This window comes from Euleptes europaea, chromosome 2 (genome assembly GCF_029931775.1).
Source record: "Euleptes europaea isolate rEulEur1 chromosome 2, rEulEur1.hap1, whole genome shotgun sequence".
Lineage (NCBI taxonomy): Eukaryota > Metazoa > Chordata > Lepidosauria > Squamata > Sphaerodactylidae > Euleptes > Euleptes europaea.
In genome coordinates, this window is record NC_079313.1 from 1,153,166 (window position 1) to 1,172,049 (window position 18,884).

Genomic DNA, 18,884 nt, shown 5'->3' on the forward strand with positions numbered 1-18,884 from the left:
TGTCTACTGAAGTCGATTTTAGAAGGGCGGCAAGGAGAAAGGACCCACAATATCCTTGGGAACGACTTCTAATCACAAACTTTGTCTAAAACCACTAACAAAAGCCTTGTGTGTGTGTTTGTGTGTGTGTGAGGGGGAGTAGCCAGTCATCACTTCTGGACTTCTGCGAGAAGGAAAAATGGAAGAATCTAGAATTTGTTTTGTGGGGGAGACAACGGGAGACGGCAGCTCCGCCTCTAGCGAACATGCGGAACTGGAATCCATCGCAGTCTCTCACGTCGAGCGCTCTCTCTCTCTCACTGTTTCGCCGGCTGCCTCCCCGGCTTCTTCTCCTGCTGTCCTCGGCCACTGCCAGGTATCCCGCCTCGGCCACGGCCACCGAACACCCCTTGGAGGGAGAGCAGAAAACAAATCAGTGTGTCTCGCCCAGACGCCACAGGTGAATAAACACAAGGGCTGGGCCGAAGGGTCCCCCTAAGCCAGCATCTTGTTCACCCCAGCAGCTGGTACTCAGGCAGCCCTGCCCCCCGCCCCCAAATGGAGACTTCATTTCCCAGCCCAGAGGCCGCCTAACTCTGGCTAGCAAACGCTGGGGTAAAAGAGAACAGGAGACAGCAATTATACACTGCTTATGACCTGACTGGAGGCATCCAGTTGAACACAGGGCTGGACAGATCTTTCAGCTAAGCCAGCAAGGCAAAAAAAAAAAAAAAAACCCCTCCTGTGCTCCTATCTTTTCAGCCCCACTGGGTGTGCTGACCTCAGGTTCCCCAGAGGCTGTGCCAGGGGGAGCCAGGCTGCCCATCGCACAATGGTTCTCCAACTGCACCAGCAGCAGACAATGGCAGTGCTGCCGTTTCCGGCCTTGGCTGCCGGCTTCTCAACCACCCATGAAACTGCTTGCCTTTAAGCGCTTCGGCAGCCGAAGCCAAGACTTTCCCAGCAAATTAGCATACATGCACCAAAGCCTCATTTGCTGGCGTTCCTGAAGCTAATTAAACCGAGATTAAAAAGCCAGCCGGGACAGTCTGATGCTCAAAAACTTGGCTTCCCCGTTCCAGGCAGAGACAAATTAAAAAAAAAACATGCATAGAGAAAGAGAAATAGCACCAAACTGAATGTTGTCCTGCCTTGTACCACTGAGATAAGGTACTGAGAGAACTGGACAGAACTGAAGACAGACGTGCTTTTCTCCACAACAGCACATAGAATCATAGAGTTGGAAGGGACCATCAGGGTCATCTAGTTCAACCCAATGCACCATGCAGGAAATTCACAACTACTTCCCCCCCACACCCCCAGTGACCCCCTACTCCATGCCCAGAAGATGGCCAAGATGCCCTCCCTCTCAACATCTGCCTACAGTAATAGAATCAGCATTGCTGACAGATGGCCATCTAGCCTCTGCTTTAAAACCTCCAGGGAAGGAGAGCTCACCACCTCCAGAGGAAGCCTGTTCCACTGAGGAATTGCTCTGTTAGAAAATTCTTCCTAATGTCTAGACAGAAACTATTTTGATTTAATTCCAACCCGTCGGTTCTGGTCCAACCTTCTGGGGCAACAGAAAACAACTCGGCACCCTCCTCACTATAACAGCCCTTCAAGTACTTGAAGATGGTTATCGTATCCCTTCTCAGTCTTCTCTTCAGGCTAAACACGCCCAGCTCCTTCAGCCTTTCCTCCTAGGACTTGGTCTCCAGACCCCTCACCACCTTTGTTGCCCTCCTCTGGACACGTTCCAGCTTGTCTACATCCTTTTTAAATTGCGGTACCCAAAACTGAACACAATACTCTAACCAGAGCAGAGTAAAGCGATACCATCACTTCGCATGATGTGGACACTATACTTCTGTTGATACAGCCCAAGATACTGGCCCAAGATCGCATTGGCCTTTTTAGCTACCGCATCACACTGCTGGCTCATGTTCAGTGTTTGGCTTACTAAGACCCCTCAAGCACGTCCAGAGGGGGGGCTGAGTGGGAATCTGGGGCCTGTCCACACAAGCCTGTCCAACAGGGGCAGTGGCAGATGGGCCAAGGAGTGCCAAGCCATGCTGGCAGCAGCCAGCCCGGCCCCAAAGCGCAAGTCTCTTCTGAGAAGAAGTTGGACCCCTCCCAACAATGAGGGACTACCTCGCCCTGCGCTGCCGATCCCGCGCCCCTTCTGCTGCTTCTGCTGCTGCATTCCGCCCCGGCCCCGGCCCTTTGATACCACTTCCTCTTTCACCATGTCGATTATCTCATCTGGGATGCGCAAGTACTTGATGGTGCTACCACGGATGTAACACTCAGGCATCCTCCAGAACTTGTCTCCGTCCTGCCCGGGAGAGAGAAGAGGAGAGTGAGAGAAAGGACTGGGTTTGCGGCACAACTCTGCCAACAAAAACTACCGGTCCACTAGAATTGGAAAGCTCTTCTCGCCCACATTTGGCAAGAGCAAGCGTGACTTCGGAAAGGTGACTAAAAAGGAACACCAGGTCAGACAAAAAGCTGTAGAGGTTGCAATGATATCATTCCTCCTTCCTTGCTGAGTTTGCAAGCTGACGCACTTTTTCAACTGTCCGTGAACTCTGTTGCTTAGATCTACTTTTATCTTGGACAGCCAGCTGAAACAGTTGCAGAAAAAAAGCTAGATTGCTTTTTAATAGAGGTTAAGAGTTGAGATTGGCCTTATCTTGCTATATTAGATGTATCTCATATATGTACCTGCTGATTGGCTTATTTGTACTTATGTTGCTTATCTCATATTTGGTTGTAACCATTCAGGTATCTAGATATAACCGCATGATTCTAATAGATCAAATTTAGAGAAAGGAAAGACAGATATTTTTCTACACATATACACTCCTGTGACAAGGAAATAAGATTTATCTGGCTGGAAGTTTCAGAAGAAGAACAGATAAGATCTTTGGGTAACTTGGTAACGCCTACAAGCTGTGAAACCCGATTTGCTTTTTAAAAACTATTACTTGATATAACATGATTAAGCAATGCTAGGAACTTTGATAATTTTAGCATTCATCTCCATTGTAATTGTAGGGTTAACTTTTTCATACCTTTATTTTTTCCTGTCTTGCTCAATAAAAAGAATCTTTTCCTTTTTCAATGAGAGATAAAAGTTTATGCAGGTCTTCTCTCTGGTTTGCTGGTTAATAGTTCAGGGAACGGAATCTTGCTCCCGATACTTTTGCCTTATCAGAGTTAAAGGTTGTAAATCTCCTTTAATATGAAGAAATCCTGGAGAACTCTGCTGCTAATCAGTTTTGCACAGGCAAAGCCTTGACAATTATTTGGTGCAGATCCTCTTAACAAGATGCGGGAGGGAATCTCTCGCTACAAATCTATCATTTAAAAATGAGCTTGGATTGGATTTGGCTCTTTGATCAACTTCCGTTACAGCTCCTCTTAAATGAAATCCAGAAGCAAAGCATTCTCCCAAAACTGGCTTACGACCTCCAGTCAGGCTGAAAAGGGCAGCTTTCCAAGACCCAAGCAAGACAACAGAGATGCCATCTGAAGGCCACTGGTGATTCTGGTTGCTAAGGTTGCCAGCCTCCAGGTGAGGCCTGGAAACCTCCTGGTATTACTGATCTCCAGATGACAGAGGTCTGTTCCCTTGGAGAAAATGGCTGCTTTGGAGGGTGGACTCTAAGGCATTATACCCCACTGAGATCCCTCCCTTCCCCAAACACAATCCTCCACAGGCTTCACTGCCAAAACCTTCAGGTATTTCCCAACCCAAAGCTGGCAACCCTAGTTGCCACAGCCTGTTATCGAATGTTGTGGGCTTTCTACATGATCCAGGGACCACCAAGCCATCACAGGTGCTCAGAGGCTGTCTCGTGTCTCACCCTGTCACCCACAGAAGTGATCTTGTCCTCCCTGCTTCATGCGCTCCGCCTGCCATGCTCGCTCGGTCCTCCAGTGCTGGGAACTTGTGGCCTTGCTGACTAAGCAGCACACCGGCTGTTTTGCCCAGTGACTACCGGTCCTTGGTTTCAGGGAGTCTTGTGCACAGAGAGCCCAATCCTGTGCCCTTTTGCTCAGAAGCTGATCCCATTTTGTTCCAGGTAAGCGTGGCTACAACCGCTGCTTCGGTCTTGGAGCCAGCAATCTCACTTGGTGTCCTTGCCACACAGGGGTCTTCAGGACCATGGCACCCAGAGGGCCACCTCCGGCTGAACTCCCATCTCTGCCCGGGACCCTGAACCTTCCCCTGGGCCCTGTTCTGCAGGCACAGGGGGTGGCAGCAAGGAGATCACACCGGCAGGACGTGGCCTCCTCAGGGCTGATGAAGGTGACCCCCTTGGGAAGGGCATGGGCAGGCAAGCGTGCTGTTTTGGAGCCTGGTTGTTAATAGAGACGAGGCAGCTGCTTTGGCCATTTTAGGTGTGTGGTTTTCTTTTTAGTTTAATTTAGTGTTTTGTGGGAAAGCTGGCAACCAGAATCCTAAACAAATAAGCTGTAAATAAAGCCAAAGACGCCTTCGTCCTCAGAAATGTAGGCCTTCCTGAGAAAGGTCAAACTTTTCTTTCTTTTAAAAGCCAGTGTGGTGTAGTGGTTAAGAGTGGCGGACTCTAATCTGGAGAACCGGGTTCGATTCCCCACTCCTACACATGAATAGCAGGCTCAAATCTGGAGAACTGGGTTCGATTCCCCACCCCTCCACATGCAGTATGCTGGGTGGCCTTCTCTCCAAACTTTCCCAGCCCCACCTACCTCACAAGGATAGGATTCGCAATAATGGGTTTAAATTGCAGGAAGAAAGGTACCAGATGGATATTAGGAAAACATTTTTTACAGTAAGAGTTGTTCAACAGTGGAATCAGCTGCCTAGGGAGGTGGTGAGCTCCCCCTTGCTGGCAGTCTTTAAGCAGAAGCTGGACAAGCACTTGTCAGGGATGCTCTGGGCTGATCCTGCATTGAGCAGGGGGTGGGACTAGGTGGCCTGTATGGCCCCTTTCATATGAAGGGTGTCTGTTGTGGGGAGGGGAAGGTGATTGTAAGCTGCTTTCAGACTCCTTAAAGGTAGAAAAAATGGGGGTATAAAAACCAACTCTTCTTTGTTGATTACCTCCCCACAGTCCCTTGAACAAATGCCAAAATTAGTTTGCTCTTAAGATGATCTGGCCCCACCTACAGGATCCCCACAGTCCACCCCAGAACTTGCCCTTCGCTTCCCTAAGACTAAAATCGTGGGCAAGTCCTGCCCAAAGGGAAACCCAGAGCCTTCCGGAAGAGCCTTCCGCTGCCCTCTAGTGGACGTGAAATCAGGACATACAAGAGGCATACAGAGGGAGGCTTGTTTACAACCCCAGACGTCAGAGATTCTGACCAGCCGGACTTGACATCATCAAGCGATCCTGGGGTTCAACCGAGGGCAGCAACTGCCGGCGAATCCAGACCACCGCACAGTTTCTGGCTCCCCGTATTGTGCAGTACAGGCAGCTCACTGACCCCACCTGGCTGCTACTGCCCCCGGGCAGCCATTTTCTTCTGCTTGGGCTAGGCAGAGGGGCACTGGGGCAGCCGGACGGTGAAGTGGGCAAGCACCCCCCGCCTGCTGCAAAAGCGGAAGAGCCTTGTATCAAATGGAACAGGCACTTCACAAGGGCTTTGAAAAAAAAGTTAAGAAAAATTCAAGAAGGGAAAGTCTGCCCAAAACAGTGTTTAGTTCAGGGGTGTCGAACTCGTTACGAGGGCTGGATATGACATGAATGTCACTTGGCTGGGCCAGGCCTCACCAGCCCATATGGAGAGTGGGGGTGCACAGCTCTCTCGCGGGCTGGATAAGAGCTCTCAAGGGGCCAGATGGACACCCCTGGTTTAGTTCACTCCTGAGCCTGGGCTGGCAGCTCTGGGAGACAGCAGGATGGACTGGCGGGATCTGGGTGCAAACCAGGAAGGAATGGAAGGCACGAGGCCCCAGTTCAGCCTCCATCAGGCTCAACATGTGGCAAGACTGGGCAGTGTGTGTGTGTGTTAAGTGCCATCAAGTCACTTCTGACTTAGTGACCCTATGAATGACCACTCCAAACCACTGCTCTTAACCACTACACCACGCTGGCTCCAGATCAGAGCACTGCATTAGCCTCACAACACGCTTGCCAGGCAGCTAAGCCCCCCCCCCCCCAGCAAGTGGCGTAGCTGAACAGGGATTTGGACGCAGGTCTCCTCACCTGAGCCAGGTATTCTACCCCCAGTAGAGTAGCTCCCTACACCATCCATTTTACCAGTGTCTGTGTGGGTCTGCAGTAGAACAACTAGATTTGAGTCCAGGAGCACCTTAGAGGCCAAGCAAATTTTTTGGCTTATGAGCTTGCAAGAGTCAAAGCCCCCTTGGTCAGGTACCCTGAAACTCTTGCTTGACTCTAAGGTGCGAGTGGACTCAAATCTTTTTGGCCCTGGCGCTGGCCTGGTGGAATGCTCTGGGACCTCAAAGAGTTCTGCAGGGCCTGCAAGGCAGAGCTATTCCGCCAGGCCTATAGTTGAGGACAGCTGCAACTGTCATCTTGCCGGCCTCCCTATTCCCTTCCTTTTATGTTAACTGTAAGCAAACACAATCATATTGTCTAATATAGTTAATAAAATCAGGATCTTGTACTTTACTGTTCCATCCAGAGATATTCCAAGACAGCAATTTAACATAACTGACTGGGGCCTTTGTAACTAGTCGGTTGGATTCTTCAATGAGATCCAGCCTCTTATGGGTGTCTTTAAAAATACACCCATTTGATTTTGAAGGGCAGACAGACAAAGAAGGAGCTTGTACATGCACCAGGGGTATTGTAATATTTAAAATCGAACTGGGGGAAGTGGGTTTTTTAGTAGAAGTGATAAATGTCCCAAAACTTACAACCTCTGATATCTGATGTTACTGGCTATGATTTTATTTTATCGGTTTTAAGATTTATGACCATTGTTTGTATCAATTGTAACAATTTATATATATGCCATTAAAGGTTTATTATTATGATTATGTTAACTGAGGGGCAACCTGCCGCCCCTCTCCGGCAACAGGAGTGATATTTAGGTGTCATCTGTAGTTCTGTGGCTTTTAAGTTTTAATTTGGATTTTATTGTTTTAAATTTAGATTTTTGGGTTAATTTTTATTATTGATTATATTGATGTATTTTATATGATGTTACCCACTCTGAGCCTGGCTTCGGCCGGAAAGGGCGGGTTATAAACCGCAAAAATAAATAAATAATCTAGTCTTTTTTTACAAACAGAAAATGACGGCCAAGAAGACAACTTACTGAGAGGCGACACAGAACGTTAAACGCTAGGGCTCCCCCTGGATTAGGAAGCAGTGCCAAGGGCAGAGGAAGCCAGAATTTTTTTGTTTTTAAGCATTACAGTTTTAATATCATTGGCACGAGGCCTCAGGAAGGGCTGGGTCAGAGCCGCAGAACTTGTGATCTGGCAGCTGCACTGCTCTAGCTTGCCAGGTGTTTGACACGGACTCTCAGAACTCAGCTGGAGCTGGGTCAGGTGCTGGCTGGGTCACGCAATCCCAATTCCAGTCTTATGCTAAAATGGAATATGGGAGGACAGAAGTGGGGGGGGGTTAGAGGTCATGTGTGGGTTTAGCACCTCCCATGTGAAGCTGAAAGAGCCCCGTGGTGCAGAGTGGTAAGCTGCAGTACTGCAGTCCAAGCTCTGCTCACGACCTGAGTCCGATCCCGACGGAATTCGGTTTCAGGTAGCCGGCTCAAGGTTGACTCAGCCTTCGATCCTTCTGAGGTCGGTCAAATGAGTACCCAGCTTGCTGGGGGTAAAGGGAAGATGATTGGGGAAGGCACTGGCAAACCACCCCATAAACAAAGTCTGCCTAGGAAACGTCGGGATGTGACGTCACCCCATGGGTCAGGAATGACCCGGTGCTTGCACAGGGGACCTTTACCTTACTTATTTGAAACTGAACACACCGCCTTTCCCATGTGGGTAACCCCCCCCCCCTCAGAGGCTGCACCCTCTGCCCACACTGGTAGCCAGGCAAAGGGCCCAAAGATGGCAGCTGGCCTTACCCTGGAGGTGCAGATGACTTCTCGAAGGTTGATGTTCATCCAGTTGTCACAACTCACCAGGTGACCATTGTAAGTCTCTCCATTTTTCAGCTCCACCAACTGGAGGGACAAAGTTAGTTACAAAACAGCCTATGGTTGAGGACAGCAACGGGTATACATAATATCATAGTCCATGTTTCTTGTTTTATCTGTCCAAGGGCCGGAAATAAACAATTCTGATTCTATAATATAACAGCTGGCCTCCCTGCCCACCACCTCTTTTGTTCCATTCCCTCGATCCTTGGTGGGGCCTGATTGCTTCCTCCCCCCCCTCCGGTCACTATGGCCCCAGTGTGCTATTAATGTGTGGCAATTGGTTAATGGGTTTTATTAGTTTATTGTTAAATTTTATTGATTTCTGTGTTCTGCAGAAAACAGGCACAGAGAGAAGACCACACACATGAATAACAGTCAGAGCGGTTCCTCAGTGGAACAGGCTTCCTCGGGAGGCGGCGAGCTCTCCTTCCCTGGAGGTTTTTAGGCAGAGGCTAGATGGCCATCTGTCAGCAATGCTGATTCTATGACCTTAGGCAGTTCAGGAGAGGGAGGGCATCTTGGCCATCTTCTGGGCATGGAGTAGGGGTCACTGGGGGTGTATGGGGGGGAGGTAGTTGTGAATTTCCTGCATTGTGAAGGGGGTTGGACTAGATGACCCTGGTGGTCCCTTCCAACTCTATGATTCAATCCCCACAGTGAATTCCTTTCATAATAATTAAGCGCCGTTTGGTTGCAACCAGTTTATGGCAACCCCATGAAGTTTCACCTCATGGGGTTTTCAAGGCAAGAACAGAAGAAAAGCCCTGCTGGATCAGACCAAGACCCATCAAGTCCAGCAGTCTGTTCACACAGTGGCCAACCAGGTGCCTCTAGGAAGCCCACAAACAAGACGACTGCAGCAGCATTGTCCTGCCTGTGTTCCATAGCATCTAATATAATAAACAGGCTCCTCTGATCCTGGAGAGGATAGGTATGCATCACGACTAATATCATGACTACAACAGGTAAGCATCATAACTAGTTCACCATTGGCTGCCTCTGTATAGCAACCCCGATCTTCCTTGGTGGTCTCCCATCCAAGTACTGACCGTGGCTGACCCTGCTTAGCTTCCAAGCTCTGACAAACTTGGCCTAGTCTGGGCTACGTAGGCTGCTATGCTGTTGATACATTGATTGTGAATTCATTTACTGCAACAGTATTTGTCGTACTGTTACATAAACACACAAAAAGTAAGGATTGTTTTTAACACTGCACCAGCCCACAGTGACTTCCAAGAGCCTTCTAGGCAGGGTCTCACCTGACATCATCCCTCCCGCCCAGCCTTCCAGCAGGAGGGACTCCCAGGCCATCTACAAACTGTGTACACGCACATGTGAACAGCAGCAAAAGTGGAACAAATGCGGGGAGGGGTCAGGGAAACATCCAACAAATTCCCTCATGCTGCAAGCATTTTGGATGCTGAAGTTCATAAATTCACAAAAAGTGGTCTGCTCCCTGAGCCCTACAAACTTTGGGGTTCTGAGAACAGCCTTGCACACAACTTATGTGGGAGACATATACAGCCCAGGTATGTGAAGTATACATTGGTACATTTAATATATATATAAAAATAGGTATTCCAGATAGATTCATAATGAACTGAGTTTGACAAATTGCTGCTTAATTATGTTTTACAGCAAATCTATAAATCAGTGAATGATAGTTGTTGGTACTGCAATAAAAAACAAGCAGACTTCATACATATGTGGTGGAAATGTGAGAGAGCTATAACATTCTGGACTGAAATAGTGAAATACCTGTCCGTCGGAATGGAGATTGACATTCCGTGTGAGCCTGAGATACTCTTGTTAAATTTGGTCCCTAACCTAACTAAAGACAAAAGATGTATAAGGTTACACATGATAGCAGCTGCTAGAATGACCTTTGCCAGACACTGGAAACAAAAAATGACTCCAAAGATAGAGGAACAGTTGGTTAAAGTTAAATAAATATATGTATTAATAAAATTAACCACACATCAGAAAAATGGTGATACAATGAGCCTAGATGAGCTATGGTTACGAGCTAGCTGTAAATAAAATGGAAAATCTTATAATCAAGGGTGAGAAAGGACAATAAGCTGGGATGACAGTCTAGCTATTTTACAGAGGACTAAACCGTGTTTTTGGTGTGGTAGTATGAATGAGGATATTGGCATAAGTTGCATCTGTTAAATTTTTAAGTTTACATATACACATTGTATTTTAAACTATGAGGATTGTTGTATGTTTTTTGGTGATGTTCATGTTATTGAATAATTTTTTAAAAAATAATTATGTTTTACAGCATAAAAAACCTAAGACAATCCCACCAGATGTTGGTGTAATTGGTAATATATGTAAGTAATTCCAAACATCTCTTTTAAGATTTATACAATTGGCTTATTAATAGACAGACTTAACTATTATTATTCTATTTTTTAAACAACCTATTACATGCCTGGTCTGTTGTATATTGCCTGTATATGTAAATACATTTGTAACGTGTGTGCATGTTTTATGTATGCTTTAAATAGACCACTGAGGAAGGCCATATAGGCTGAAACGTGTTTGGCTTGTGGTGACAGACATCAACCTTAAGACCACTGTACTATTTTTATGGTTTAAATAATTTTAATTCTTGTATAGCGCTTCTAATAAGTTATATATTTACACAGACACACACACACACACATATATATATTTCATCCCACCCAACCTTGGGTACCCAACAGCCTTGATTACTCACCATGGGGTGGTTCTGTGCCGTCTTCAGCAAGGACAGGGGAAGCTGCAAGGGGAGACGAATTGGACAGCTGGAGAAATAGGGCCAACAAAGCAAGTCAGCTACCTGAACCTGAGCCACATCCACTGTTAACGTCCTCTATCCAACTTGGGACCAGAGCTGATGCTGCAGACCTCCGCTGCTACTGTGGCCAGGATCCTGCCATCAGCTTTTAGCAGCAGCCATCCCCTCCTCTCTCAGCCTGAAGAGTCACAGCCTGCCAATACCTACTATTGCATGGTATAGTGAGAGCCAGAGTGGTCAAGTAGTTAAAAGTGTGGTTTGGAGTAGGGGACTCTGATTTGGAGAACCAGGTTTGATTCCCCACTCCTCCACATGAGCAGCGGAGGCTAATCTGGTGAACTGGGTTGGTTTCTCCACATTAGCCTCCACCGCTCCAAACCATCGCTCTTAACCACTACACCACGCTGGCTCTCCAGTGGAGTTTACGCACTCCACTGTAAACTTTGGTTAATGCCAATGATGAATAAGTAGAAGAAGTTGGTTTTTATACCTTGCTTTTTCTCTACTTTTAAGGAGCCTCAATTCCCTTCCCTACAACAGACACCTTGTGAGGTAGGTGGGGATGAGCAGAGAAAACTGTGACTAGCCCAAGGTCACCTAGCAGGCTTCATGTGGAGGAGTGAGGAATTGAACCCGATTCTCCAGATTAGCCTCCATCACTCATATGGAGGAGTGGGGAAACCAACCTGGTTCTCCAGATTAGAGTCTACCGCTCCAAACGACACCAGGGGCTCCTGGCTCCCAGCTCGGCCACTGTGCTGCACCAACTCATGAACACATAAAGCAGCCTTCTACTGAATGGTCCATCAAAGTCAGTCTTGTCTACTCAGACGGGCAGCGGCTCTCCAGGGTCTCAGGCGGAGGTTTTTCACATCACCAGCTGCTGCCAGTCCGAGTAGACAATACTGACTTTGATGGACCGGGGGTCTGGTTCAGTATATCAGACCCCTGGTCCATCCAAGTCAGTATTGTCTACTCAGATCGGCAGCGGCTCTCCAGGGTCTCAGGCGGAGGTCTTTCACATCACCTACTTGCTTAGTCCCTTTAACTGGAGATGCCAGGGACTGAACCTGGGACCTTCCACATGCTGAGCAGATGCTCAACCATTGAGCTATGGCCCTTTCCCAGAACACATGAAGCTGTCCCGGAGAGCTGCTGCCAGTCCGAGTAGACAATACTGACTTTGATGGACCAAGGGTCTGGTTCAGTATATCAGACCCCTGGTCCATCCAAGTCAGTATTGTCTACTCAGACCGGCAGCAGCTCTCCGGGGTCTCAGGCAGAGGTTTTTCACATCCCCTCCTTGCCTGGTCCTTTTTAACTGGAGATGCCGGGGACTGAACCTGGGACCTTCTGCATGCCAAGCAGAGGCTCCACCACTGAGCCACGGCCCCTCCCTGCAAAACGCCTTTCTGTTCAGCCTGCCCAGCCTGCCCTCCGCCCCATAGCACACAGAAGCTCCTCAGAGAAGACCCCAGTCCAGGCACAACACCCCCTCCCCGGTGTAGAAAAGCAACCAACAATATGGAGAAAGCTCTCTGGGCTGCAAGCTCCTCCCGAGCAGACATTCCTAACGCACCCCATGCACGGCGCTGCACAAAAATGACAACGGCCCTGTCAATCACCCGCCCCAGAGCAAGGCTTTGCTGTAACACGTGTGCAGCCCCAGCCCTACTACTGCTCGCCGCGCCAGGTTCCCCTCCTTGGGGGGGAAAGCCCCTTTCAAAGCCAGTGGGGCTCCCTTAGGAACAAACGAGCCAAGGGGGGCAGGTAACACCCAACTCCCACCCCACAACCTCACCATCTTCCCGCTCAGGCACCGGCCCGACAACGCCGGCCTCCGCTTCCGCCGCCACTTCCGCCCGCTCTAGGCTTCTCGGAGCGCGAGCGAGCTAATCAGCGCCCGGCTCCGCCCAATGGGGAGCTTCGGAACGCAGTGACGCAACGGGGGAGGGACGGAGGGGGAAACTCCTTTTACCCACAATGCTGCGCGGTGAGAGGCAATGGAGGGAGAAGTGGGAAGCCACAGGTTACCCACAATGCCTTGCGCGCGGTGGCTGGCTGTCAACACACAGGAGTTATAGATTTAGTAAAAAAAAGATAAAGTAAAAAAACAAATTTATATATATCTTTATATCTATTTATCTATACATATTTATATCTATCTTTATATCTATTTATAGATATATCTTTATATCTATTTATATACATAATGTAAATATATAAACTTTGTTTTTTTTACTTTATTTATATCCCACCTTTCTCCCCAACGGAGATGGCTGACATCATTCTCCTCTCCTCCGTTTTTATCCCCACAACGACCCTGTGAGGTGCGCTAGGCTGGCCCAAGGTCAAAAATATTGTAACGTGCATCGTTTTATTTTACAAAAGAGATGTACATAAATTATACATTAACAAAACATAACGATCAGGAGAAAAAAAGCAAGACAAGTGCAAGTTTAATCAAAATTTAACAAGAAAAATAAATCAAAATGTTTACAGTTATGAGTATATGATTTGTAATTCACGATATTTATAGTCTACCTTTTTTACTAGGACTCCAGGAGGGTTACACAGAGCAAGAGGACGGGACATACAGTAAAACAGCGCAATAGGATTTGTGTTGTAAAATTTTGGAGCCAGCTAGAAATCTAGAAAGAAATGAAGGACAGCACCTCACTACGTCAGAATTCCACAGGTGCCTTCAGGGTCAAGAAGGTTGGGGACGCCTGCGCTAGTCTACTGACAACCTACTGTTACTTCTGCATCTTTTTTCAGACCAGATCTGGGGATATTTTTTACCTTAAATTTCAGTTATTAATTATCTGGGCTAGCAAAGGGAGGAGAGGGAGGGAATATGAATGAATTTTAAGTTAGCATAAGTGAAGCCATCTCATCTTTTCGGCAAGGTTCCTCTCTGGCTAAAAAAATGAACCTTTGTACCCTGACAAGTGTTTCTGCTGCCTTTGCTTTTCTAAATAGACTTACAGTGCATTCCTAAAGAGAACTACTCCAGCCTAAGCCCATTGAAATGAATGGGCTTAGAATGCAGTAACTCTCCTTAGGAATACACTGTTAAATTCCCAAAGAAGACAAGGTGTCCGTCCTTGAGTACTGATAAGGGGGTACAGAGTAGAAATCTGACTAACCCTCCCAGCTTTTAGAAGCAAGATACAATTTCTAAGCTGCATTTTTACGTCAATGCTTGTTTATGTCTAATTGGATGATATATTTTTTCTTCCCTAGTAACGCTGCACTGTCATTAAAACTATAAAAGTTCTATGCATAATTAGTTTAGTAGAACTTCCCTGTCTTCAAGTTGCTACTTACCCCTCTGAATCTAGCTGATAATCACTGCTCAAGTTGGCAAAGTGCAATAGAAAAGATGCTCCAGAAACATAGCCTCAAGCCATATTGGCACTGGGACACCAAAAAGCCAAGGAAACAGAGACTCTTGGACCATGCCCTTCATTCAGACAGGGCTCAGTTTCATAAATATTCACCCATCTTGCAATACATCAAACCTTTCCACCCTGCAGACTAACTCGGATTCCTGGAAGTATCCAAATATTGAAGGGCCTTTACTCTTGCGCGTTTCAACGCCTTACCTTCAGCTCTCCTGGAAGGCAGGTATCTCCGTTCTCCCTTTCATCAATGACTATGCCCATGCAAAACAGAGAAAGTGGAAACAATAGAACATTCTGCTGCAATGTCCCTTCTATGACATAAGATCGCAGTACATTCTCCCCATATTGTCATCCTTTCCTGGGAGATCGGAAGAAGCTAAAGTTTCCCTTCTCTTAGCAGACTCCTCTTGGCAGCTAACCATTCAAGAAGCCAAATTTTGCCTCCAGTCTAGTGGGATTCGTAAATGGCTAACTGAAAACCCTTCCCCACAGAAGATCTTTCCTTCTCCTCTTCAAATCATCCTTCCCAGAATCATCAGCTTTTATTATTTTATTTTATTATTTTAAACCCACTTTGATTTCTATTTAGAGCTGATATTGTATGGAAATAAAACTTGATTGATTGAAGTTGCTACTTAGATAGGGTTGCCAGGTCCCTAGTCCCCACCGGCGGGAGATTTTTGGGGCGGAACCTGAAAAGGGTGGGGTTTGGGGAGGGACTTAAATGCCACAGAGTTCAATTGCCAAAGCGGCCATTTTTCTCCAGGTGATCTGATCTCTATCAGCTGGAGATCAGTTGAATTAGAAGGAGATCTCCTGCTACTACCTGGCAGTTGGCAACCCTATACTTAGACTAGGTGAACTTCTCAACTCAAGCTTTTAATAAAGGATTACTTTAACAACTGTTTTCTTTGGAGTACATAATTTGGAACCCTTCATTGGAATCTAAAGTAAAATTCCCTGTCAGATATAGGGTTGCCATGTCCCTCTTCGCCACCTGTGGGAGGTTTTTGGGGCGGAGCCTGAGGAGGGTGGGGTTTGGGGAAGGGAGGGACTTCAATGCCATAAAGTCCAATTGCCAAAGTGGCTATTTTCTCCAGGGGAACTGATATCTATTGGTTGGAGATCAGTTGTAATAGCGGGAGATCTCCTGCCATCATCTGGAGGTCGGCAACCCTAACGCAAAGGAACAACTCAAGTTCAGCAATCTCTATCGGCTGGAGTCAGTTGTAATAGTAGATCTCCAGCTAGTACCTGGAGGCTAATGAAAAAAGCAGCATGAGGCTCATACATACAAATGAAAAAGCAAGATTAACCACTGGAGTAATGATTCTATTTTTTTAAGCAATTAGCAAATGTGACTCCATAGGGAAACAAAAATACGTATGCAGGAGTGTTGCAGGACACACCCGCCAGAGAACAAGGCTGCCATGCAGGGCTTAAGGCAATAAATACTAACTTAAAACAGTTACCTGATAACAGCCTCAACCTGGCTTGTAATTTATGAACTGCTACGCAGGGCTTAAAGCAATAAATTGTATAACTTGTGTCAGTTAACTAAAAAATAGCTTCACCGGGCTGACAATCAGTAATAGATCTAAAGGATTAACAAAAAAGGCAACCCCGCAGGGAAACAAATATGTGCAAAGGGAAATCTGCCACGTAGGGCTTAAGATGAAAGACTATTTGTGTATGTGAATATATCAGCCACACAGGGCTTTCAGTAGGCTAAAAAGCCTCTTCAACATGCTGTATATGTTGAGTTGGTATCTTTGCATTAGTTAATGGCAGTTACAATTTGGCTGCCACCATCTTAATTTGATTAAAGCCCACATGAACCATGTCCTATCAATCATTACCAAGATAAATTGCTACACCATTTTTATCATTTTTCTTATTCTGTCTTGATAAGAGTCCATCATTAATCTGTTTTACTCATTACACTACAATGTCTAATTATAAGTAATGATTGCTGACAGTAATCAGATATTGCAAAATAAGATCTATTTCCCTCCAGGCAAAGGAAAAAGATTATGATTCAGTGGCATTCTAAGTCGAGTGTTGGCAGGAGAGAGAGCAAGGTGAGGCAGCTGGCCCCACGCCAGCCTCCCAGATTGTAGATCAGGTCTTAGGGTTGCCGATTCTGGGCCGGGAAATTCCTGGAGATTTGAGGGTGGAGCCTGGGGAGGGCAGGGACCTGTCAACCCTAATTGTAATGCTGGATTTATTTTAGTCAGTATATACAAGTAGTCATAATGTTTTTATGTGATAAATTATATTTATGAGTATATGTCCCTCAGCCACATACTTTTTGTATTTTGAGGTTTAATTGCAGTGTTGGTGTGGCATAGCTACGGTTTTGTCTAGTCTTTAGAGGCGTGCAATGAAGACAAAAGTAATGACTACAGGAGAATCACACAAGTTTAAGGTTGACAATGAGGAAATTGAAATTGTTCAAGGCTTTCTATTCCTTGGCTCCACCATCAACCAAAAGGGAGACTGCAGCCAAGAAATCAGAAGGAGATTGAGACTGGGAAGGGCAGCCATGAAGGAGCTAGAAAAGATTTTGAAGTGTAAGGATGTGTCACTGGCCACCAAGACTAGATTAATTCATGCCATCGTATTCCCTATTACTATGTATGGGTGTGAAAGCTGGACAGTGAAGAAAGCTGATAGGAAGAAAGTCGATTCCTTTGAAATGTGGTGTTGGAAGAGAGTGTTATTACGGATACCACGGACCGCCCAAAAAACAAATCAGTGGGTTCTAAATCAAATCAAGCCTGAACTGACCCTAGATGCTAAAATGACTAAACTGAGGCTGTTGTATTTTGGTCACATGATGAGAAGACAAGAGTCACTGGAAAGACAGTCATGCTAGGAAAAGTTGGAAGGCAGCAGGAGAAGAGGAAGACCCAACAGGAGATGGATGGACTCAATAAAGGAAGCCATGGCCCTCTGTTTGCAAGATCTGAGCAAGGCTGTCAAGGATAGGAAACTCTGGGAGAACTTTGATTCATAAGGGTCGCCAGGAGTCGGAAGCGACTTGACGGCACTTCACACAACACACACATAAGTAGTCATAATTCACAGTGGGTAGTGTAATGCCTGTAATCATTATTATTATTTGAATGTATGCTTTTGTGTTCAGTCTGCATAATTGCTCTTATGGAAATGCTAGGCCTAAAGTATAAGAGCTGGTTTGAAACACTATGTATTCATGTGCACACACATGAGGGCTTTGGGAAGGTGGCACCCGGGAGTCATGAGTAGTAAATCAGGCTCTCTGTGTCTGGTACAGCCTTCCACCAATACATGGCCCAGAATTACCTACTGCTTAAGGAATGTTAAGTTTCGGTTCCCCATCCCAGATCATGTAGCCACCTAAATCCCCGCCTCAACTCCCACTGATAGGCCTATGCTAATCCAAAGGTGTCCATCGTTGGGTCTTTGTGTGTCTATGCTCTGTATTACGTATATTGTAACACCCCGGACCAGAGGTTATAAAGGTTGCTGTAATCCTTTGTTCTGGTGTGTGAATTGCCCTGCTCGTTTTGGGGCAACCACACCCGACTGCATTATTTTGGCCACAATAAACAGATCGTTAATCTTCCAACCTCCGGCTGTGTTATTTATCATTGGCTACTAAATAATACAGCAGCACTTCAGTAGCCGTGTTAGTCTGTCTGCAGTAGTAGAAAAGGGCAAGAGTCCAGGAGCACCTTTTTGTGAGTCTTTAAGGTGCTCCTGGACTCTTGCTCTTTTCTACTACATAAGTAGTCATAATGGTTTTTATGTGATAAAAGAAAAGGGCAAGAGTCCAGGAGCACCTTAAAGACTCACAAAAATATTTTCTGGCAGGGTATTTTTGAGCTTTTGTGAAAGGTGCCCCTGGACTCTTGCCCTTTTCTACTACTGCAGACAGACTAACACGGCTACCCACTGTGAATTATGTGACCAATTATATTTATGAGTCTATGTCTCTCAGCCACCTACTTTTGTATTTTGAGGTTTAATTACATATCTACTAGTCCAACGTATTATTAAGGACCTACAACCAATGCTGGATTGTGACACTTCCCTCGCTGAAGCACTGGGGGGGGGGTGTCCCTTTCTTGCTTACAGACAGCCGGCTAACCTAAAACAACTTCTCACCCGTGATGATAAACTACTTAACAAGAACATGGACTCTGGCACCAAGGCCTGCAACAAACCAAGGTGCCAACTTTGCCCTCATATAGATTCTAGGAACACCATCTCTGGACCCACCAATGTCAGCCATACTATCTCAGGTTCATACTCCTGCTCATCTTCTAATGTGATTTATGCCATCACGTGCCAGCAATGCCCTTCCACAATCTACATTGGACAAACATTAGACAAAGATTAAATGGACATAAGTCTGACATCAGAAACGACAATATTCAAAAACCAGTGGGTGAACATTTCAACCTTCCAGGACATTCTGTTGCAGATTTAAGAGGAGCAGTTCTCTTGCAAAGGAATTTTAAAGGGAGATTGGAAAGAGAAACTGCTGAGTTACAGTTGATATTCAAACTAAAGTCAATGCATTTACCTGGGCTGAA

The 18,884-nt window shown here is 46.3% G+C and overlaps 1 protein-coding gene across 1 annotated transcript; it reads right to left on the reverse strand.

Annotated features, from left to right (window-relative positions):
• Window positions 1-296: 296 nt before the first annotated feature.
• LSM4 (LSM4 homolog, U6 small nuclear RNA and mRNA degradation associated) lies at window positions 297-12,713 on the reverse strand. The gene is made up of 5 exons (XM_056867510.1): window positions 12,696-12,713; window positions 10,835-10,876; window positions 8,032-8,130; window positions 2,134-2,317; window positions 297-388 (listed from the first exon to the last, which is right to left on the reverse strand). The coding sequence occupies exons 1-5, from the start codon at window positions 12,696-12,698 to the stop codon at window positions 297-299; spliced, it is 420 nt and encodes a 139-aa protein (XP_056723488.1). The 5' UTR covers window positions 12,699-12,713.
• Window positions 12,714-18,884: the final 6,171 nt, after the last annotated feature.